Genomic DNA, 24,898 nt, shown 5'->3' on the forward strand with positions numbered 1-24,898 from the left:
CTTTTTAAAGTGTAATCTATGGTATTATTTTTCAATTTTTTAGGGCTGATTGAGACATTATACATTATTGAATCGGAAACTAAATATTGCTTGATTGTTCAGAGCTGCAAATTATATCTTTGAGAAATTAAGATTATAATCGCAGAAAGGGAAAATCGTTTACCTTAGAAATATAAATTAAATCCGTGATAGTCACGAAATAGAAACGACACAAAGAAAAATATCGATCGGTTTTTTTTTCCGAAAAAGGTCTCTAAATTGGAAACAGTTTAGATAGCAAACATTCACTACATTTAGTTCATCTGAAATTAAAACATAGCGTTCTAAGTACGATTTAATTTGCAGCCAAGATAAAAGTAGAGATTTATTTCGTTCTTCGTTATTTACACTATTCCGAATCCAATTCCAGATCCTGCGACTTCTATTTGAGATTAATCCATGAATCTGATCAAGTCAAATATCGACAGTTTCAGATTAAGTGGCATTGATCGACTAACGCAGCGTTTCCTAATTACTTCTGTGCTCGCGAAAGCCTTAACTTTATTTTTTACTTCCTATGGAACTTACGTATAACATTGTGACATGTACAGCTAATTTGGAAAATAAACTTTAAATAAAATAATCCATAAATCACTAACAGTTTGTACTTTAAGAATGAATATCTTCCGTACATATATTTATTTTATTCAACATATTATCCTAAGTTCATTATGCGTCCCATTCCTTTTGCAATAAAGTGCCGCATCGTTTATTTAAGGCAAATAAGTTTTGAGTCATTTCAGTATTAGGCTGATTAGGTTTCTACTAGCAGCTTAGCTTGAAAGAATAAGTACTCTCCATTAGCAAATTGCAAAGATGCGCGGTTTAAATAACTCGATTCTTAAAAAAGCATTAAGTGACAATTCTGAATAAAACAATGTAGTAAACAAAATTGAGATTTTAAGACTTTTGTCGATAGGAATGTATATAATCGGAACTTCAAAGTAATAAAAATTAATATAAGTATAAAAACATTATGTATGCTTGTAGCAAAAACGAACATAAGTACTTATAACAAAAAAATAGGGCTAAATATTCTAAATGAAATGAAATTTCTGTCAAAATCAATTTTCGATTTAGGTAACACCAAAAGTATTTGTATTGGAAGTTTTCCTACTGCTTCTGACCGGCAAAGACGTATATATAAGGCCTATAATATACTTTGTTCTATCTGTAAGAATAGTAACGTACATGTATAAGGTATTTCTCCCGCTACCTTAGCGTGCTTTCGTGATGTAATGGTCTGCAAGCTGGGCGTATATTTCAGAGGACCGTGGTTCGATTCCCGGCGAAGGCGTGGCTCATTTTTCATAACTCCTGCTTCCAAAAAAATCCTAATGTCTGTATAGTGTCGCTCGAACTAAACGGATGGTGGATGATGATTCTCCACACCCAGGATTTGGCGATTAGATCCCTTAAAACCCCAGTCTCCCTTTAAAAAGGGGAATATATAAGGTATTTCTCCCGCCTTCTTAGCGTGCCTTCGTGGTGTAGTGGTCTGCACGCTGGGCGTGTATTTTAGAGGTCCGTGGTTCGATTCCCGGCGAAGGCGTAGCTTATTTTTCATGACTACTGCTTCCGAAAAAATCCTAATGTCTCTACATGTGTAAAAGCATTTTAAAATATATTCTAGAAATAAAAGCAATATATTAAAAGTATGTAAATCCAGCTATAAAATACCAAGGGCATTTTGGCATTAAATTCAAAAAACACTTTTCTGACGGCAGGGTCCAGAAATTTGATCTGTTTTTGTGAAACCCAGTGCCGGTCAGAGGGTTTAAAAAAAGAGAACGCGCACTTTTCAGTGAATGAGCTTTATAGCCGTTACTTTTGTCTTCCCTCTTACAATAATCTGTAGAATTATACACGGTGCTGTTAAAATTAACATTGCTGAAAATTTTGTATGTATGTAAATAATTTAGTAAAATTATATGAAAAATTTTAGAAACTGTAGTACATTATTTATATAATATAACATAAAATACTTGAAAAAGAACAAAGCTCTGCCGGAAAAATAAGATTACAGGGGCAAGTTTATTTATCATTGAGGTAAATGTCTATCTCGCTGTATTGGCCAGATATTGCCAAGCTGGCGAGGTTTTGGCGACTTTTTTTGTCACCAAATTTGGCGATAATTTTCCAAAAGCCAACAAACGCGGTAACCATTTGGCGACATTTTGATCCTGTCGCTGGTTGGATAACTGTAATTTATCCCTATAAGTAACTCTATTCAGCTCTCATGTGCCTTCCAATAACTTCAAGAAGTGGAAAGTATTAGAGATTTCTCAGATGTCAATGGAAAACTGTATAAGTCCAGAGAGAGCATCATTTCTCAATTTCTCATTCAAGTCTACTACGGAGTAATGAGATATCTCCGTGTGAGCCTCGCTCTTTAGATGCGCTTGCATTGTGTTTAACGCTCTTAGTAGTTTGAAATCTAACTACTGATTGTGCTTTGTGATACTGAGAAGAGCTGCATGAGTATTTTCGTGGAAAGTTCGAGAACTATAAAATGTTCCTTTTGGTAAAATAAATGTCATCAAGCTGTCATCGGTTCTGTGTGCATTTAGTTTATCATGAACCCGTACGCACGCAAATATATGCTAACAGCATATTTTTCGTTAATGGATAACATTTCATTTTACATTAAACGGCTGAAAGAAAAGCATGAAATGTGTATCTCATAATTGAATTGAGAACGCTGCTTACGTTTTTTGTTTTCCTTCATTACAGAAATTTGATTATATTAGATAAGAAATTTTTTTGTACCAAACCCTGAAAATCAGTTATATTTCACAGTAACTCTGGACAATGTTATTGCAGTTTTGCATATTATTTGCATTTGTTTTTCTTGAGAACTGTTCTTAATTTGACAAATAATATTTCAGTTCTATGATTAAAAAGAATTTCGTCTGAAATATAACGTCAAAATATAAATAAAATATAAGTATATATATATATATATATATATATATATATATATATATTCAGCTTAAATATAAGTCAAAATAATGCCTGTCATGTCACGTAATATATCAAATATAAATCTTCTGAGAAAAAGCAATGTAAATGTTTAAGTATTTATGTCAAGTTCATTAATTTTTTATCTCAGAAATAAGATTTTCATTTTAATATTCGCAGTTGCTTAATAAGTACTCATGCCTTCAGAATAAACAAGTTAGTCACCTCGATTTTTTCGTTCTATTCTTTGCTTTTATAGACTGGTTATTTGAGTAAGACGAACTAATGTCCTTTCCTTTGGGGGGGAGGGGGTACACTAGTAGAAGACTTTCGATGGACACTGAAGGCCTATTTATTTTACACATATGGGAAAACAAGAAGAGCTTACACAGCCGGTGTATTCAGCATTTAGTATAAATTCCATAGAGAACTATTAATATTTCACTGTCTTAGTTACTTCGACCACCTGCTGCCTAGTTTGTATATTTGATTACCATAATATAATACCATTAATGCTATGTTGTAAATATATATTCAACCACAAAGAATACCGTTAGTTAAATATTCTATCCTTTAAATCTTTCTATATGGAAAAGTAACTTTTCGTTTAACTATTTTGTCATCTAGATGTGTGAAAAAATATAAATAAAAGATACGATTTTCTGTTAATAATTGGAAGAAGAATTTTGAATGTACCTCATGCCATTTTTCCAGATAGCTACTTCACATGCAAAAGTCTCAAAAGCCCTAGCGAACTAATTAAATCCCAAGGGAGCGTGTTTAACCAGAGAAATTCGGAAGCTGCGATGAAGTTGAGATGCTGCCTTCCTTCCCTTCCTCTCTTAGTTATGCTAATGCGTAGCGTGCGGCGCTTGGATGCGTGTGACTTCCATTCTGTGTGGGAGTGTGAGGGCTGAATTTGTGGCATTTTGAAGTCACTCAGTTATAAGTGGGAATGACTTTGTTCGTTTAAACGCATGACTTAAAAGCAACAAGAAGAGCGCCTTAGAACACGAGTATTAAAAAAACCCTACATTTGAATGTGTTCCTGTAGATCATTTTTATCCATTTCTAGTTTTTTAGTATTTGATATTGAAGCATTTACTTTCTAAATTATGGCATTTTACAAGTCAAATTCATTTCATGCATTAATTTGTAAACTCTTGAAACGTTTTATAAGTACTGAGTAGAAGAGCAGGTGAAAGTATAAGGCACACCAGCGATGTAGCATCAGTCAACTGGTAATGACTTCTCATATTTAACTAACCCTAAAAAAATTTAAACGTCAATCTCTATAAGAGTTTACAAAGAATGGTTGAATAGATGAAGCTGTGTAAAGGATCTAGAGTTTATCTATTACGGTATATCGTGAAATACTACCGTAAACCCCGAATCTAGTATTTACTAAAAATAATGATTTAGGACATACAGTGGTTATAATATATTTTCAATACCATTTTAAATTTCCGAATAAAATTGAAAACTTCTGTTTTGGTGTAACTAAACTAACATAAACATTATAACTAGCAAATAAATATTTTTAAATAATAATATAACAAGTACTAGGAACACAGGACTGAATTGCACTAATAATACTTAAAGAGGTATCCACGAGGGCAAATTGTTTGAGAATAACATCGAAAAGTACTATGAGTAAGGATCTGAGTGCTCAGGGATTTGAGAATGCAAAAAGTGGGAATACAAATAATAATTTTGACAAGAAATTGAAACAATTTTAAAACATGTAAGGATTATGTTGATTTTATTAACAGTTAAATTTTGAGTTAAACTTCTTTACTGTCAAATTCTTAACTTCAACTTACTATTTCCAGCCAGAACGTAGTTTTAGTAGATTCACGTCTGAATATATAATGAGGAGGAGCGGTATTTAACCTTGAAGTTCTATTTGCTGAGTTAGAGAGAATCAGAATTTCTGATTAGCGCGCGTCCGTCTTTTTAGCTACTCTCTCTCAAAGCTGTTATTACGCTCGGCCGTGCTCAGGCCCTTGATAGCTTCGCAGTCAATTAGCGTTAAGTGGCCAACTCGGTTAGAACTTGTTATATAGCTTCAGCTATATCTATTTTAGTTTAGATTAGTTTTAGTTTACTTCTTAGCCTCTTAAGTTAAAGCCCAAGTGTCGGCTTTTATTGTACATTCCAAGACGGAGTTCTGTTAAATCTTATTTGAATAATAAAGGGTTATTTACCCTTCCATCTTTTTGTTTCTTGTCACACGAACTTAAGCGATTATTCGCTCCTCAGTTCTTAAGATTCTTCACGTTACAGCATTTACAAAGTGAGGAACTCTACAAGCATAAACTTAAAATCTGACGTTGGAGCAACATAGCGTTCCGCAAAGCCGAAGCACATATTATTTACTTGAAAGGCTGGTTATTATTTCGCCAGGACGTAGTCAGCCGAATCTCAAATCGGAGAAAAATTTTGTAAGTTTATGAACCCAAGTATTATGAGTGTACTTTCCATATATATTCACATTCCTCTTTCGTTTCACGCATGTTCTGTATACAGAATCAAAGAGGCGGCTGTAAAAACCTACGAGAAATTATTTTAAAATTATATCAAGAACATTTCTAGAACTATAATCAAATATAGTCAAAACTGTTTCGTCATTTAGTGTTCTCTTTCATGAAAAATTCTGAGACTTAATTGCTTATTTATTTTTTGAGGAACCGTATGTCTTATGAATTTGCATTCGTATCCTACTTTGTTCTTGTAACTACTTTGTTCAAATTAAATAAGCGCAGTTCAGCGGTGATGGAGAGATTGAAGTCACTTCATATTGGCTCCTACAATTTCTGAAGTGACGGATAGGTAGTTGTAAATATTTGCAAAGTGCATTGCTGTGAATAATCTTCCGAATTCATACGTAATCCAACTGACATGCAGTAATTCATATCGGAGAAGAGGCAAAGGATTGTATCTGTTACATCATCCCACGACCAAGGCCGTGATCAGCTTTTAATGTATCTAAGAATCGTATGCCTTCTCTTTGAAACACCAGTTTTAAGAGAGCAGAATTTGTATGGCTTTGCTAATATCAATTATCCAATGAAACATTATAACTTCTTTCATAATTTAATCCTTAACAGTTACTTTTAAGCCTCTCACTTCCGATTTCACATGCATAAACCCTCACTCCAAAAGACGATTTAAATTGGTTAATGCCGTGAAGACGTGTATAACAAGCATGCCTAGGCTATAACTTTTGCTTTGAAATGATTATTTTAACGTAATTTTTGAATTTCATACTTAATTAAACATTTGTGGAAAATACCTGCAGACAGTTTAATAGGTAATTGTTTTTCTACTGCATACATGTGGCTGTTTTACATTTTGAAAGAAAAAAGGTTTTGTAATTAAACACATTTTCTGGAATTACTCAGATATTAGCTAGAAACTAATGATGTTTTTTCGCTTTAGGTATTACTCACTTTTGAAGTACTTTTTAGTACTAGTACTCAATACTCACAACAATAAGCTTTCCTAAATTCCATTTCGTTTTCTCTCAACAGTCGAATGTTTGCTCGGGACAAAAAACTTTTACCTTGGGTTTGGCATAATTTGCACTCTCTTGGGAATTCTACACTAATATTACCATCTGAAAGATGTAAAAAGCAATGCAATAAAATGGAAAAGTAATAAATAAAAGTTCTTTTAAACTGAGGAGATTAAAAAGACTACAAAAAGAAAAAAGAAAACTGAAATCCAAGAGAAAAATGAACAGTGATGTAGTTTGAATGATGAAATATTTACGAGAAGACAGAGGGAAAAAAAATCAATAAATTAAAAAGAAAAACTAAATGGGAATATTAAAATGAATAACAGAGATGAAAAATGAAAAACGAAGCTAATAATATCACAAAAAAGGAAGAGGATTTGGTTAGCATATATGTATAAACCCAAAACTTTTACTCGATTTTTATAAAAAAATGAATGCGTTTTGGGCAAGATGAGACATTATTTTCCTATATAAGTTAAATTAAAATTCCTAATTAATATATATAACTATATTCATATATATTATATGTAACATCTTTAACTATATTCGGTTTGAAAAACAAACTAAAACTGATAATAATATGTATTGATTTTAAACGTACCTAGGAAATATTTGCTACTAGGACATATTTTCAATATAATGCAGAGGTTAATATTCCGTAATTCGTCTTTACTGCAGCTACGAAATTTTGTTGTAATTGATACTGACATAATTTTCTAACTATGTGGAATTTCTTTATACCCATATTTGTGTGTAATTATATATATATATATGTAATAATAAATTCCATAGTCAAGAATACACTTAAAATTATAACTGTATATTCTTTTCATTTTTAATGGCGACGGTCTCTTATTTGAAAGTACGTGGAATTAAATCCACAGTCCCGTAGTCAAGTTGTTTTTCCCGCCTTTTCTACACGTACAGTTATAGAATGTTCTCGAGTTATTTAAAGCGAACTGGATTGGCTGACGTGGCTGACGTCATTTCTTGGAAGCTCCGCCTTTCTAGAGGCTATAAAAAGACTGGCAAAAGGAATATCGGAGCTTTTCTTTTAATGCAACGATGCAGTAAACTGTATACAAAAAGTTATTAGTAATTCTTTTTATTTACTCAGGATATCTGATTTTGTAATTGCTATTTCTACTGAATAATAATAAATGGATCTTTTGTTTTTTAAACTTATCGTCTGAATATTTAAGCTACGACTACATCTATATTTCTTCAACGATCTATTTATTCTGGACAAAAGCTGATACATCACATATATATTATAAGCATTTTTTATTACGTATCTTATTTCTAACTGGCGACGAAATTGTTCATTGCGATTCTGCTGCTGACTGATTGTATTATCGGTGAAAGGGCGATGGTGAAACTGCAACGGCCAAATGGCGACAGCTGACAGTTCTAAACTCTTAGAGGGAAGGTTATGTTATAAGAGATTGCATAAATCATACCAGGAATTCTTTTGCATAAGTTAAAGCTACTTCTTTTTTACAAAACAAGATAATTTCCCTTCTGTCTTTTTATTTACTCTTAAACTCCAATTTATGTTTATCACGATGGTTTGCGTAATATTTTTTATTTTCTTCAAGAATATAGAAATCCAATCTTTAAAAAATGTAATGTATGCATATCGGCTACATAATTCACAAAGAGAAAATAAGACTGCTTTCTCCTATGCATTTTAAAAGTAAATAAAATCGAAATACTTTTTGCGTGAAACGGAATGTATGAGAAAAATTTTAAGCCCGTATTTCTACTCAGCTTTGCCCAAGAAAAATGTTTTACCTTTAAAACAGTACCCATGACACAAATTAGAATGCGTAAAATTCGAATTCCCTCCCTCCCCCCAAAACATAAGTCTTAGTACTCGGAAAGCAAAGTTAAGAAAAAGTAACACATCCAAATGCCTTCTACTTGAAGTAAATGAAAAGTTGAAAAGCTCTTTCCAGTGATGGAAATAACCTTAAAGAAAAGCTGGGACATGTCTTGATATGCTTAGGTTTCTAGCGATAAAATATGATGAGTGTGTGTGGCTAGAATTTTAAAGCTCTATACTTCAGAGCTGACTTTTCAAAGAAAGCATAGCAGAGCGTTTTATATTTTAATGCATTTTTCTAGAGAGCGCTTTTCCCTGAAAATGGATAAAGAACGTTTCTTCTTTCCATTCGAATATCTTTTCAAATTCCATAACCTCGTAAAGACTTCGCGCAAGCCGAAAAAGGTCTTTAAAGATCGTAAGCTAGATGCTCTCAAAACTGCGTCCCCATTTTTTTTTTCTTTTTTTACTGATGCAAACACGCCGCATTAATTCGGTAAATGTGACAAAGATGTGTGATTCCGTGCTAAAAGACAGGAAATAAAAATGTGGTACTTACCTTTCAGCTTTACACTGCTGACACCCCGATCTGTATTTCGAAGGAAATGTAATATTACCCATAAAAAAGCTTAAAATAGATGTAATTATTCATTCAAGGTAAATTTTTTAAATTTTTTTTATTTTATTTTTAATTTTTAAAAATCATTGCATAAAGGATTTGAAAACATCTTAATTTAAACTTATTTACATAACTGTATTTTAATACATACACACACACACACACATATATATATGTGTGTGTAATAATAAAATTCCATAGTCAAGAATACACTTAAATTTCTAACTGTATGTTCTTTTCATTTTTAATGACGACCTTGTCTTATTTGAAAGTACGTGGAATTAAATCCACAGCCTCGTAGTCAAGTTGTTTTTCCCGTCTTTTCTACACGTACAGTTATAGAATGTTCTGGAAGTATTTAAAGCGAACTGGATTGGCTGACGTCATTTCTTGGAAGCTCCGCCTTTCTAGAGGCTATAAAAGGACTCGTAAAAGGAATATCGGGAGCTTTTTCTTAAATGTCACGATGCAGTAAACTTCATACAAAAAGTTATTAGTAATTCTTTCTATTTAGTCCGGATATCTGATTTTTGTAACTGCTATTTCTCCTGAATAATAATAAATGGATCCTGTTTTTTAAACTTATCGTCTGATTATTTAAGCTACGACTAAAGCTGATACATCATATATAAGAAAAGCTGATACATCATGTATAAGAAAAAAGTTTGAAACCTATAAAAAGTCGATAAAAACACTTGCAGTCTTCTACCAAATTCTAGAAACACTTTGTAATATGAGTTATAAAGTAAATTTTAAATTATTTTAAAAAAAACCTTTCCAAACTACAGGAAAATCTGAAAAACGAGCACAAAAAAATTGTGTTAATCCTCTCTGTTCAAAGCTTCAAACAGCACTTGTCAAGCAAAAAAGTGCTTGAAGCCTCCAACCAAGTTGATTAACTAGATCATGCAAACATGTTTTGCCTGACAAATCCATCGAGACTTCAAACGATATTATATATACATGTAAGATAAGAAAAGTATATAAATCAGCATGTTATAATTTAACTTAATATTAATCTCTTAATTCCTCATTTTTAATCTGGTTGTTTCCGCTTTATTCTAAAAATAACAAATAACATTACTGGACTGCGTCTTTTCTAGATTCATCTATGCCACAAATCTTGGCGTAATGCCGAAGACGTAATTATTTTAGAACCTAAACTTTGAGAACTGAAACATTTGCAATGTATACCAAAACCTTTCATTTTGATGAACTACCATATTGGATGAACGTTTACTTCGCTTGTGTCTGTGTTGCTGCGTGGACGGCATTTCATTTCGATATGTTCTCTTCCTATCACAATAGTATTCAAAAAGGCTATTTTTCTGAAAACAGGCACGATTAGAGTGCCCAGGAACTGTGACCATAAATGTGAATTTAAATAAAGATGGAATTAAAACCGCCTCGACTGCCAAGTTTCTTAGGCATTACAAATTCTACGTTCTAAGTATCAATTATTTACAACAGTAGTATTTCTGCTTTTCTGCACCTCAGTGTTCTGACTTCAGTACTTATAAATTTTCCTTTTATCACTTGCATGCGTTTCATTTTTTTTCCTAGCTAGCTGAACATGTGAAAAAAGAAATAATTGAAACCTGTTTGTAAGTAAAAGTTTCAAAGTTTTTCGCATACATTTTTAGAGGATTTTAGCTTTAATATTTTAGTATCAAGTAGACATTTGGTATAACTTTTTCTTTGCTCCTCGAAATTTAATTGCAAATATAAGATCTTATTCTATTCAGCAAGGTATTGAAAAATGTAGTTCCTGGTTTTGTTAGCAAAAGGTCTGCAACAAAATATCTAGGATCTATATTTTCTTAAATATTAACCCTACAAATATACCTCAAATTACGGTAAGAAATTCAACAAAATTGTAACAAAATTTCAGTAACAAAATTTCCTTAAATTTTAAAATTATAGAAATTTATAAAAGTATTTAAGCAATCAGATGGTGGTTCCGAGAGAAAAAAATCTTAAATGTTTTTCGATTATGATAGATACAATGATACTAACCATGCTTCAATAATATACATATGAAATTATTATTAGCTTTACGACCAAAATTAGCGAAAGTATTTCAAAACGAATTTAGAAATTTAAATCACAATATAGTACCTGAGTAAAATTTGAAATTATATCGCCAAATTTAAAAACAAATAAAATTTTTGACTTAAATTGTGGCATTTAAAATAAAAGGCATTATTTAATTTCTTTCAAATTTCCAGAGGCTTTGCGATAACATCAATTATCTATTTCTGCAAGTTTTGAATGTGCCGAAGTGATACATTTTGCATTAAATTCATTAAGCATAATGAGTATTTTATAAAGTGACATTTGTGCTCTATGAGAACCATTTAAAAATGGATGTATTTATAGGAATTGTACAGGTATAGAATTTTAATCAGCATTAACCGACTTTTGTTAATGTTAAAGGCATTCTTTTAATATATTTACGAAAACGGATGAGAATTCAAAATTACCAATATTATACTAGTAGTTTCTAATTAATCTTTACTATACTGGCACTTCCATAAGTAGCGAAAAGCAATGCATAAATATTTATCTTAAACTTTTTTAATGTTAATTCAAAGCTACTGCTAATAATTATTTAAATAATTATGCATTTAAAAACTCAAAACTTTATACATTCTTCTTCGTCTTGCCCACAACTGACAATTCAACCCTGAGTGTACTTAAAAATCAACATATGCTAATCGGTAGCCCCGGTGACAACAACTCAGACTATATTTCATCGACAACGAATTGTAATCTCCTGTATGCTAACCCGAGGGAAAATGTAAATTATTTGCAATCTAGATTCCAAACGTCGATATATTTCCTCATTTTATCCTTTCCCAGATAAATCTAACAATGCTGATTTGGATAAGCCCTTTAATAAACGCTTCACACCTTGGGTGAAATTAGCCATATTTGATTAGATTTAGCAATTCTGTTCACTGCTTGTGTTTCTGCGAAGAGTGTTCCCGCACCAAAAGGAAAAGTGAGATGAGTCAGTTTCATAAGATTTAGAGCAACTTTTACCTGCTTTTTATCAATACTGGAATGCTTGAAAAATATTTGATAGCTTAAGAGAAGGTTATTTACATTAGAATTGCTATGGTTTTAATGCTATTTGGTTTTTAATGTTAAACCAAAAACCCATTATCATAATAATAATAGATCGTCCGTGAAAAGCGAAAAAGAAATTACATTTTATCATTGTACTTCAAATTTTAGTTCTAGGTTATCATTATAAAACCCGTAAAAATAATCAGCAGCTTTAAAATATCTTCTCTAGTTTTTGAAAATGGAATTTCGCGACATTGGAATGCCAATTTAGCGACGGTTCACTATAAACGGTCTATCACTTTTTAGATTGTTGCCACCAAATATTATTGCCCTGTATTATATTTGAAGAAATTAAATAATGGAGAATTTGTATGAATGTATGAATGCTTTCCAATTCTGAAAAAACGACGGCCATAAAATTTTGAATAGGAAACACGAATTTTGAATTTCGAATTTGGTTTATTATGTGTTTCATATTTTGTAAAACTTTAACGAATCTTTTTTTAACAAACGCAACGATTTTAAAGCCAGCAATGGCAACACTGAACGGAAAAGAAAACATTTTTATCCCCAGCGCGCTAGACTGTGTATCGGAAATTCTAAAGATCTGCTGTCATAAAGATATTTTGCGATATTGCTCTTGAATTGAATTTTATGTGGTTTAAATTCAAAGAAGATGATATTTAATAAATAATGGTAACACACAAAACTTTAAACCCTTTGGAGGTAAAATAAAATCTGAAAACTTTCTAACTTTTTTTTTAATTTTTTAAAAATTATTTTGAGAAGAAAATTTTCGCTGCAAATAGAAATCGATCCTTTAATAAACCAAAGAATAAATTCTTTGACTAAACCGTGCAGAACAAGTTCCTTCATTAATCCTACATTCTACTACAGTGTAGCTCATACTGAGCTATTTTGAAACAATATGTTTCCTTTAATAATATTTTCTAACAAGATTTGCTAAATTTTATACTCCTTATTTAATTGGATAATGTCGTTTTTAATCCGCATATTATGTATCTAAATGCTGCAGAATTTGTGCTTTCCTGTAATTTAACCCCTTAACTGCCGCGGGCGTATATATACGCCTTGCTCAGCCGATGCGTTAACTGCCCCAGATGCGCAGCCGATGCGTTAACTTTGCGAATAATTTTAGGTGTAGCAGCGCAAAGCAAATGATAGCAGTTTGGAAGGACGTATATATACGCCTGGGGCAGTTAACGCATCGGCTGAGCAAGGCGTATATATACGCCCGCGGCAGTTAAGGGGTTAATGCCAGTATCAAAAATGAGACCTATTAGCTATTACTGACATCCAAAGTCTGTAATACTACACTAATGGCAGCTTGTGCATTACACTATAAATGGAATAGAGTTGCTAAATATTTTAAGAAGAGTAAGGAGGAATGCATTTTATGTATGTTAATTTTTACTTCAAAATTATAGTAGGTAATTATTCAATATAAATATTCAAAAATATGTTTAATTGTAACCATCCATTACAGTTACACTATATCTCAATCAGCCAAGGTTTAACAATATCAAAGATACGAATTTCGAATTCATAAAAGTTTTATCTTTACTACTTTACAAAAGTGAGACACCTTCATAATAGTGCCCTGTCATAAAGGTATCCGCATCATTATGCAGGTCAACCTCTTACGGGCACAATTAGGAGGGTACCCAGCTTAAAGAAGCTGTCATTCTTATGAAAGTCAGTCTCAAAAGTGTAAAAAGTAACTTTTCGGGAACGTTTGATCTCCTTTATTCCAGGACATCACCACTACGAATATAGACTGTTAGTTTGCTTTGATAACCTGTAGAGCAAACACAAATACGTGTTTTAAAACAGCGGTCATCAACCCTTAGAACTTCACGGACTATTAGATATATAATTTTATATTTGGCGGACCACTAATATGAATTAAAAAAAACCTTAAATCAAACCTTAAAAACAACATATTGTTACGCAAAAACAATATTCAACTTTCCAATACATGTAATTCTAATTTTCATTTGTTAATATAATTTTCGAAACATTTGGTGTTCAGCAGCATGCCTTTATGGAAATTCAGACTACGCCCCTGATTATGAGTAACAATTAACACATTATTAACCTATTAAAATCTCAATGATACACATATTTCGTTCACATTTAAAAATTATATGACAAGTACAAAAATTTTATCTTCCTGTACGGAAAGCTTCACATTTCCATATCACTGAAAAGGAACTTCACGAAAAATAAAAACAAACCGACAAACGCAAAGCAATATCAATAAACTGAAAGTGTTATGCCAGCAATTTGTAATCATTGTAAACATAATAATCATCGCTTACTCAGCAGTAGCGCCATCGATCAACAGTTAGACAAAACAAAAACGGAAACTTCCAGTGATACAATTATAAACAAGAATGCAGATGGTTCTCATAAAAATCCATCAAGTTGCTTATTGACACGGGGGAAAACTGTGTTCTTAACGACTACAATAGCATATGTTTGTAATTCAGAAGGAAAGAGAATTCCAGTCCGCTGTTATTGATAACAGCAGCATATTCATGGATGCCAACTCTCACTTTCAAATGTCGCTAGATACACCTGCAAAAGTAGTTAACAAGTCGCTAAATTCAAAGGGAGTTTCGCTAAAAGTAGAGCTAAAAATAAAAATGTATGATCCACATTCCATAATAAGTTTTGTTACTCGTCATTTTTTAAACTGAATCTTCATAAAAACATATATAATGTCCCAATTTTTCTGCGGACAAATCAAAACGTTTTCACGGACCACTGGTTGCCGACCACTGTTTTCAACTATCCGCACATATTACTGTTTACATTACTCTGGAATCTATTGGGCATGGATTCTTCATCAATTTCTTTAGCTTTTACAAGCATATTCTGTTTGGGGCATGACTTTCAAATGTTCGTTTTAACATTGTAATATTTCTCTTGCAGTTGCTCCATCAAAAATTACAATTGTGGGACCGACCGAAGGTAAAGTGGGCAATGTCATCACTATGTCGTGTTCAGCAGGACCTAGCAACCCTCCATCGCAACTGACATGGATTATTGACGGCAAAATTGTCCCTTCCACAGCATCTGACGTTGAAGTTTCGAAAGGAGGATGGCTCACTACTTCCAATATCACCGTCACTCTCACCAGGCAGGTAAATCCGATCGGGATTCCCAACCTTGGGTTTTATTTATATATAATTTATTATTTGATAACTTGCATATTATGCAGAAAGTATTCAATTATTTATTATCTTTCTCTCCGTTTGTAAAATGCAATAGATTTAAACATAATGTCAATATTTTTGCATACTTTGAGAGTACTTAAAATATGCGAGAAGTACCATAATCCATTATTCTGATATTAAAGTTTTTATGATGTTTTTACATTCACAATAATTTTCTCAGTCAATAAAAATTAGTTCCTAAAATTGAAGAAATTGGAATATTTTTTTCAGTGTTCCTGTATATGATTTTAAGATTTACATTTAACGTTTCACAGAACATTTCGCAATCAAATATCTGTATTACCATTTTAAAAAAAGAGTTCCTCCAAAAATGATGCAGTGACACGAATAAAGTATACATAACTAGTTAAAATTCCAAAATTTTTAATTGTAAGTTACAATATAAAATAAGTAAATTCTATAAACATAGTTGATGTATTTATATTAGATTAAAATTACCCTTAAAGTGGTCGGGCACTTTTGATGCCGTATTATGCATATACAGAATTATGTTCAATAAGAGGTGCATGTTTTAAAATCTAAAAAAAATATGATGATACGTACTATGATTTATTCGATTTATTTAATTATGGCTAAGCTCGCGAGGGCTATCTGCCTAAGGGGTGAGATGACATCGTGAAGGACTTTCTAAAGACAACTAGCTCGCATTCATGTTACACACACAGAGAACTCACGCATACGCCCATTCAGCCAGCCTATGAATTGAATGCAAAATTTTATGTTCTCTGTTGAAAAAATATTCAGTTTCAAGATCTGTCCAGTTCTTAGCGTTATTCTGTTGTAGATCGAAACCCATGTTTAACTATGGTCTCGCAGAGACTTCAGCAGTACACAACATCACATTCATCTACTAATTTCACGAACTTGAGGTTCCAAGAAAAGTTTGATAAAAAAGACCTGCTTAGGGTTAGAGGTTCGCATTAATGATTCTCCATAAGCTAAGAAATTTTTTCATATTAAGTTCAATGAGTTATGCAACTCGTACATTTTCTTTAAAATTAACAACTAATGATTATTAAATTACCAGCAATTGCAATTATTTGTATTGTAAGTATTTCTTTCAGTACAGATGAATTATTTTGTTAACTGGGATGAAACAGAAAGTTAAAGAAGCTACGTTCAGAAGCAACTTTGTTGAAAAAAATATATATGTATGCTCCAAGCATTAAGAGATGCATTATTTTTACTTCACTTCAAGTTACTACATTACTTTTGCAAAATTCGAAAATCCCTAAATGGTTTAGCCCTATGACATATTTTGCATTTTCAACCACTTTTCAAGCATTATTCTGCTTATTGCGTCATTTGAGCTTGTAATTATATTATACTACTTTCTTTTATAGTATTTATTTCCGACATTTACTTACGCAACATATTTCCTTTAAACAGCCAAGTTTCGAGAAAATACTAGAACTTGAAAGCATTTGCACTGCTTTTACTCGAGCTCTCCAGTGCAACACTAAAGAGTTGCAATCTAAAAAGCCAGCTCTCTTTTTCAAAATGCAACCGATCCTTAGAATTATTTACTTTTAAGCGACAGTATTAAACTAGATTGGTTTAGTTACCTAAAGTGCATATATATCTACTTTAAGATAGAAAGGATAGGATGTTTTCGTGGACCAAAGTTTAAGAGAAATTGTCTCGCATTCGCGTGGCACATTCGAAAAAACCAAAACTCTCATGCAGCTAGCCCATTCGCCATCTATCGAGCTCTAGATTACCAAACATCGACAGTGGTCTATGTGATTCAGAAGTGGAAGGTGAGTGGTGATTGTCGGAATGTGCCTTCAGTCGGCAGACCCAAAAACTGGAAAATGGAGACCGATGGGTGATGTCAACATAAATTCGGAAGATCCACACCCAACCGCTCGCCGACATGCTCCAGGTGTTTCAACAAGCATTTGGGAGTAATATTTTGGTGAATATCATCTGTAAGAAAGCACATCTGCTTGGTTTCATGATCGTGCTGCCTTTGATCTCGAAGTTAAATCACGCTGCCCGGTTAATGTGGAGCAAACCACGGTGACCGTAGACCGTAGATCAGTGGAAACGGGTTCTCTGGAGTGACGGATCAAAGTTCACCATCTACCGTTTGCATGGCAAGGTTTGGGCTTGGCATCTGCCTGGAGAATACCTACTGACAAAATACATTGTGCCCTTGTAAAGTTCAGCGAAGATTAATTTATGGTCTGAGTGTGTTTTTTTTTTTGGGGGGGAATGGACTGAGACCTTTGGTCCAATTTTCTGATACGTTCAACGCCGACACTTGACTGCACTAGTCCGTATGGCAGTTTTACGAGCTGGATCCATGTTACCTTCAGGACGACAGCCCCAGCCGTCATATTGCGAAGTTCACCATGGATTGGTATAGTGGCAATGAGTTTAATCGAATGGACTGGTCTGCTCAGCGCACAGACCTGAATCCAATCAAGAACTTCTTGCACGAGTTGGATTTCCGAATTAAGACGTGCAACAAACGTCCAACGTCATTTACATGTCTTCTCTAAGCCGATTGAAAGTAAATGCCAATAATCGTACTACAAGGGCTTATGGAAAGCATGCCTCAGAAGATTGAGGCTGTAACTGCTGCTTGTGGAAGCTCTACCAACTATTGAATACGAAAACATTTTGTTTTTCTTTTCAATCACAGCTGTTTAAATGCTTATTGGTAGAAAGTGTAATAGCTGTGAGAGTAATAAATATCGTTATTATCAAACTAAGCATGCAAAAATTTACAGAAATCGATAGCTGAAAATGGAAGATTTAAAGGAGATATTCATCACAGCGAAATTATTTGTGAAAATAAAAAATGGTCATGAAACGGTAACTAAAGTGAGTTTAAGTATAGCTTATTTATAAGATACGATAGAAAAACCATTTACTGATGGTACATTAACTAAACTACATTTACTTGTGGTATCCAAAGAAATGTGCCCTCTGATAATGGATTTGTTTCGATCTGCCATACTTTAAGCGAGAACAACTCTTAGATGAGCTGAGGCCATTGGAACCCATATCAAGAATCAATATAAAGGCAAGGTATAAAAATGTCAAAGGTTTTCTTTGGCTCTTAATGAGTCAATAGACATTACCGATACTGCTTAATTTCTGCTGTTTATTATTCGAAGAGTCGACATTGATTTTGTGGTGAACGAAGTAATATCATTTATGAATAGGCTGCGTGGAACAATTAAAATGGAAGGTATCATTAAAGAAGTCAAAGAAATGTCAACACAGTATAATTTGCTTCGGAATTATTTAAATCGTTTCACAACTGATGATAAAAACATGTGTGGAATGCGGAAGGATTATTTGGGCAAATTTTTAATTTAAGGTCTGAGGATGTTTCTTCTGGTAGGGAGTGGGACCCTTAATCCAAATTCCTGATGCTCTCAACGCTATTTATAAAGAAGCTCAGAATATGTGGTAAATCCTTGTAATATTAACCAGCAGGCTCTTTGCGAGAAACACATTATGTCACGGATTATTGAGCCAGATGTGTCAGCAGTTAACTATATTCTCTCACATGGAATCCTGAATTTTGTGATTTTTTATAAGCGATCGAAGCTGAATATCCTTATTAGCCCTACCACACAACAGTTCGATGGGTTAGCAATGGCAAAGCTTTATAGAGATTTTTAAAAGTCTGAGAAATAACAGAGTATTTTCTAAATAGAAAATCTGCTCAATTATTATAGAATAATAAATGGCTATGGAAATAATCTTAGACGCCTTATAATATTTTAACCAATTAAAATTTCTGGGCAACAAACGTATTCTATTTTCAATAAGTCATATCGCTGAAAATTTGCGCTATTCAAAAATCATATCAAATTAAATAAGTTCTATCATTATCCTTTCTGTACAAATTTTCAAATATTAAGGAAATCTCCGTTCCCAAAAAACTCTGCATCGGATATATTTTCTGAAGTTAAATTACAATTACAACAGTACTTTTCGAATTTCGAGGCAAGTGCAAAAACGACATGACCTCTCAGACCTTCAGTTAGAAGGGATTGATCTGCAAAATGATGATACGATAAAATGATCTTTAAAAGCAATGTATATAATTTAATTCTGTAAATATCTTTGGTAGATAAATACGTTCAATTAAAATTTTATGCAGGGTGATTTACTCGTATACACTGAAGTGACAAAAGTCATGGGATAGCAATATGCAAATATACAGATGGCAGTAGTATCGAGTAGAAAATGAATAAATGCGAAGTGCTTTGGCAGGGCTTTCATTTGTGTTCAAGTTATTCATGTGAAGAGGCTTTGACGTGATTATGGCCGCATGACGAGAACTAACAGACTTTGAACGCGGAATGGTAGTTGGAGCTAGACGCATGGGTCATTCCATTTCGGATATCGTTAAAGAATTCAACATTCCGAGATCTACAGTGTCAAGAGTGTGCCGAGAGTATCCAATTTCAGGCATAACATCCCACCATGGACAGCACAGTGGCCGACCACCTGTACTTAACGACCGAGACCAGCGACGTCTGCGTAGAGTTGTCAATGTTCACAGACAAGAAACACTGCGTCAAATAACCGCAGAAATCAATCTGGGACGTACGAGGGACGTGTCCGATAGGACAGTGCAGCGAAATTTGTCTTCCTTGGGCTATGCCAGCAGAAGACCGACTCGAGTGCCTTTACTGACAGCACGACATCGCCTGCAGCGACTCTTGTGGGCTCGTGAGCATATCGGTTGGTCCCTAAACGAATGGAAAACCGTGCCTTGGTCAGTTGAGTCACGATTTCAGTTGGTAAGAGCTGATGGTAGGGTTCGAGTGTGGCGAGACCCCACGAAGCCACGGACCCAAGTTGTCAACAAGGCACTGTTCAAGCTGGTGGTGGTTCCATAATGGTCTGGGCTGTTTTTACATGGCATGGACTCGGTCCTCTGGTGCAACTGAACCGATCATTGACTGGAAATGGATACCTTCAGCTACTTGGAGATCACTTACAGCCATTCATGGACTTCACGTACTCAAACAACGATGGGATTTTTATGGATGATAATGCGCCATGTCACCGGACCACAATTGTTCGCGATTCGTTAGAAGAACATTCTGGACAATTCCAGCGAATGATCTGGCCACCTAGATCGCCCGACATGAATCCCATCGAACATTTATGGGACATCATCGAGAGGTTTGTTCGTGCCTAAAACCCTGCACCGTCAATACTTTCAGAACTATGGACGTCTGTAGAGGCAGCATGGCTCAGTATTCCTGCAGGGGACTTCCAACGACTTGTTGAGTCCATGCCACGTCGAGTTGCTGCTCTTCGCCGGGCAAAAGGAGGAGCGACAAAATATTAGGAGGTATACCATGACTTTTGTCACTTCAGTGTATATGTATTTAACATTTTAACAATATTTACTGATGTTGAATGACATTTTCCAAAATTAAGTATATTAGTTGCATACTTTATTAAAATTACCCTTTGCAACTACGTTAATGACAGGAAGCACTAACTTCGATTTCGAATGTGATTAAATATTATCCCAGAAAAAAAATTACGTTCGTCAAATTAATAAAAAAATTCATTTGTCCTATGATACGTTTATTAATGAATAAAAATAGTTTTTTTGGAAAAATGTCAGCAAAATGTATATAAATATTATGTAAAAAAAATTCACTTTTTAAAAAGGGTTTTTGAGTTTTTTCTTTCTTTTTTTTTGATGATGTACACTGTAAGAAAAAATTGGCTCATTGAAATATTTAATTTGAGATTTTAGGCTTTGTCGAATTACATGCAGATATATTTACTTATTAAAAACATCAAAAACCTATGTTTAAGTTGCGATTGGGTTTAGATGATTATGGCAAAGGTTATCTGCCTAAGAAGAGGGATGCCTTTTTGGAGAAATTTCTGAAACAATCCGGCTAGTGTACACGTTACACTTGGTGAAAACCACGAAAACGTCCATGCGATCAGCCCGTTCTCCGGGATTCGAATCCCGAACCGAATTACTAGTGTTCAGCGACTTTATAAGCTCAGATACTGCTAGGAAATTTATGTTTCGATTTGCATAAAAACATTGCAAAAAACATAGCAATTAAAGATAAATTAGAAATAATCCATGTTTATAAAAATTTATAATCACCGTGGTTAACCATAAACATAATCGCATGCTATTGACAAGATATATTATGTCCAAAGTTTCTATTTTAGCATTTCTCTTGGTAAACTTTAAATTCAATCCAAGATGGGATGAAGAAAAGAATTTGAACGTCTAACATCTAGAAATCAAAGACCTCTCCAATTTGAAGATTTAGACAAATAATAAGCAACAACATTCGAGTTCTAATAAAACTTCTAAAATTCATTTCTTTAATCAAAGTAGCATATGCACCCGATTTAAAATAAATAGTATGTAAGTAAATAAAAGTCAGAATCAAAGAGAAATCATAGAATCATAAAAATCTGTTCATTAAGTACATCATTTTATAACCAATTTCCAAGAATGTTGTAATATTTATACAATATTCGCCATTGTTTATAATCTATCTCCTTCGCAGAAAGTTTGTGAATATTTTGCAGTTTTTTATGGTTTTGTACATTGATTTAAAATAGCCTTAATTTATTTTCTTTCAAATGCTAGATTTCGATTTAGTTTCATTCCTTGAGATACTGAGTATCCGTATTCTTCAGCATCTAATTAAACCTTTGCTAACAAAAGTAGTTTCACATCTTGCTAATACATTCCGTTAAGGATTTGCTTGAACCTTTAAATTTGCATCAAGTTCTGAAACATGTAATCTTCTTTTCCTTCATTACCGGCCTTTAGGTTTCAGTTGTATCACCTTACATCTTTAATTATAAACCTGTGGATTAAATTTCAACCATCGTAATAATATAGAATGCATACATCATGCAAAGCTTCTTCGTTGAGATTCTAACTGAATAAATATTCTAGCCTGCAAGTTATTTGAATTTATATTCTATAATCTGGAATATGCTATCTTTACAATTTTATAACTATCACATATGCGTATGTTTCTGTAGTAAGAATTACTTTTCATTTCGATATTAGATGGTTGTTCTCTTGAGTCACTGAATTTTTAATGACTTTTCATTATACGCATACATAAATTATCTGAAATGCTTTCTTCACTTATTTTTTTAGGATCCTGACAACAAGACTTTCGCATGCCATGCGGACAGCGATGCATTAAAAGAAACAATCAAAGAGACTGTGTCATTCAGTGTGGTTTGTAAGTATATCTATGGTTTGCTGTTGTTGTCTTGTCCATATTACATGGGAAAATGGTTTCCAGAGCCTATTCCGAAGAGAGGTTGGACTTCTATTTTCCAACTCCCAGTTTTTAACGAAAGCGTACCCCGTGGGGATCCGGGAGTCTCTCACTTCTCCCCCTTCTACCAATCCACACGAGAGGACTTTCGACTCGCAGCGTATTTAGAGTACCGCCATGCCGCACTGACACTCTACATTTACAAACATTCATGTCTTCTCTGAGATTCTAACCTGGGCCCTTTGGTACCATAGTAGGCTCCCCTAACCACTATACCGTCTTGATGACTATCTAGACGGTATAGTGCCTTCAGAAATAGACGGTCTAGACGGTATAGTGGCTATCTAGACCGTCTGGATGACTATCGTATGGCTTCAGAAACGTAATCCCAAGTACATGTAGCTTTATAGTGCAAACTGCATACCGTATTCTCACTTTGATCGTTTATATGTTTATAAGTCAGGTAAAAATGCTTATTATAGTCCCAAGTACAGATAGCTTTATATCCCAAGTACATATAGCTTTATACAAATACATATAGCAAACTGCATACCGTGTTGTCACTTTGATCGCAAGTCAGGTAAAAATGCTTATTTTGCTTTACTTTCAGATATTATTTCCCGTTTCTAAGCCTCTGAATAAGTTCACCTTCACGTTTAAGTTCATGTTTTCTATAACAAATGGTAAATGTTACTTTGTACTTTTATGGGGAAAATTCTGCTTTGTATGCATGCAATATATTTATTTTATGTTGCAGAAGCAATGAAATTTTATGCTTTATAGTTGCATTATTTAAAAGAGTTCTGAAAATAGCAACCTTTCAAATAAATGAATAAGATACTCATGCCATAAAACGAACCTACGTATCCCGAAATAAAAAGCAAAAAAGTTATTTATTTCTTACGATAAACATTTCTCTCCCCCCTTTTTTTACAAATGCTCATTCATTTATTTCAAGAGTAAAGAACCTCAGAAATTCAATATGTTCTGATCTGTATCTTATTTCTAATAATAGGATCTATTATCATAATTTCTAGTAATAGGATGATTTACTTTTCATTCATAATACACTAATTATACTAAAATTTTAGTGTGTTTATAATACACTAAAATTTAAATTTAGTAGAAAAAACCTAGCAAATATATGAAAAACCACTAAAGCAGCACTATAATCAATATAAAATTTAAACCAGTTAAAGTTAATGGTAAATTCCAGACTTAAAAAAGATGAAACGAAAGAAGTGGAACGTAGTTGATACTAAGACAAATGACCGTCAAAACGTTATAGCAAGAACGAAAGATTTAACGTGGATTTTTTTGGTTGTAGAATTACATAAAATACTGCAATTGCGACTTCGCGTCATTTAAAATATTTTCACTTGCTTATTTCGATTCCTAATTCGATTTGTGTACGTGTGACAGTACATGGTTATCAGTGCAGCTATTTTGTCTGCACAAATTTTCGAATCTTTCCCAGAATCCGCTTGAAATGTAGAATGTCTGTTGGCATATCGTCCTTACCAAGCCAAAACGATGAATCTGTAAAATTTTTATTTCAACGAAAGCGAGAGATAAAATTTTGCTCACAGTTTTGTTTCGAAAATGGCATCTGAAAACTAATTCTTTAATAATCGTCTATATGGCTCTCTTTTCGCATGATGTAAAATATTGAAAAATTGCTTAGAAAATCCATGTAAATGGAAATTGCAAAAAATGTGCATAATTTAGGTTTGACATAAAACATGAAAACTTAGGTTTGACATGTTGATTTTTTTTTTTTTTTTTTTTTTGTTTTGTCAATTTTATCACATCTTACGTATTTTAAACAATTTAGCGATTTTTCGTATAGAACTCAACTGATGTATTATTTCTATAACTGTGTCCTTAAAAACATTTCAATTCTTCTGCATTGTTCTTTCGGTCTTTTCTAACAGACTGGGATTTTGGGTGCATTTTCATCCACACGGTTTACAGAGACCTTCCCAATTGTTACGTGTAAAATTCGGTAGATACTTCTTAAAAAGAACGGGATGTAATGAGAATGTAAACGATTAATAATATTATCAAATAAGTATATATGAATATAAGTGGGGAAAAAAGTTTCGGTACATTTAGAATAATTTTCTGTTTTTTAACCTGTGAGTTCAATAGCATTTTCAAATAGTTAACAAACAGCTTATACAAATCCTTAAATGATTAGAATTAATATGTAAAGAAATACAGATTGTAGTCTCCGTTTTCAGTATATCTTGTGTATATATATATATATATATATATATATAGTTGTATTTTTGTTTATATTTTCCCTGCAAGTCGCAAACGTTTCTTTGA

At 33.1% G+C, this 24,898-nt stretch overlaps 1 protein-coding gene across 1 annotated transcript in view; it reads left to right on the plus strand.

The window, feature by feature from the left end:
• Positions 1 to 24,898, plus strand: part of LOC118191999 (nephrin-like) — a 916,450-nt gene that overhangs the window by 602,781 nt on the left and 288,771 nt on the right. The window contains exons 8-9 of the mRNA XM_085814264.1: positions 14,995 to 15,206; positions 22,441 to 22,528. Of these exons, the coding sequence (XP_085670390.1) occupies positions 14,995 to 15,206; positions 22,441 to 22,528 (300 nt within the window). The remainder of the gene's footprint in view (positions 1 to 14,994; positions 15,207 to 22,440; positions 22,529 to 24,898) is intronic.

The sequence above is a fragment of the Stegodyphus dumicola genome, chromosome 1, assembly GCF_044657685.1.
Source record: "Stegodyphus dumicola isolate Sdum_Otavi_A_Nest chromosome 1, ASM4465768v1".
NCBI classification, from domain to species: domain Eukaryota; kingdom Metazoa; phylum Arthropoda; class Arachnida; order Araneae; family Eresidae; genus Stegodyphus; species Stegodyphus dumicola.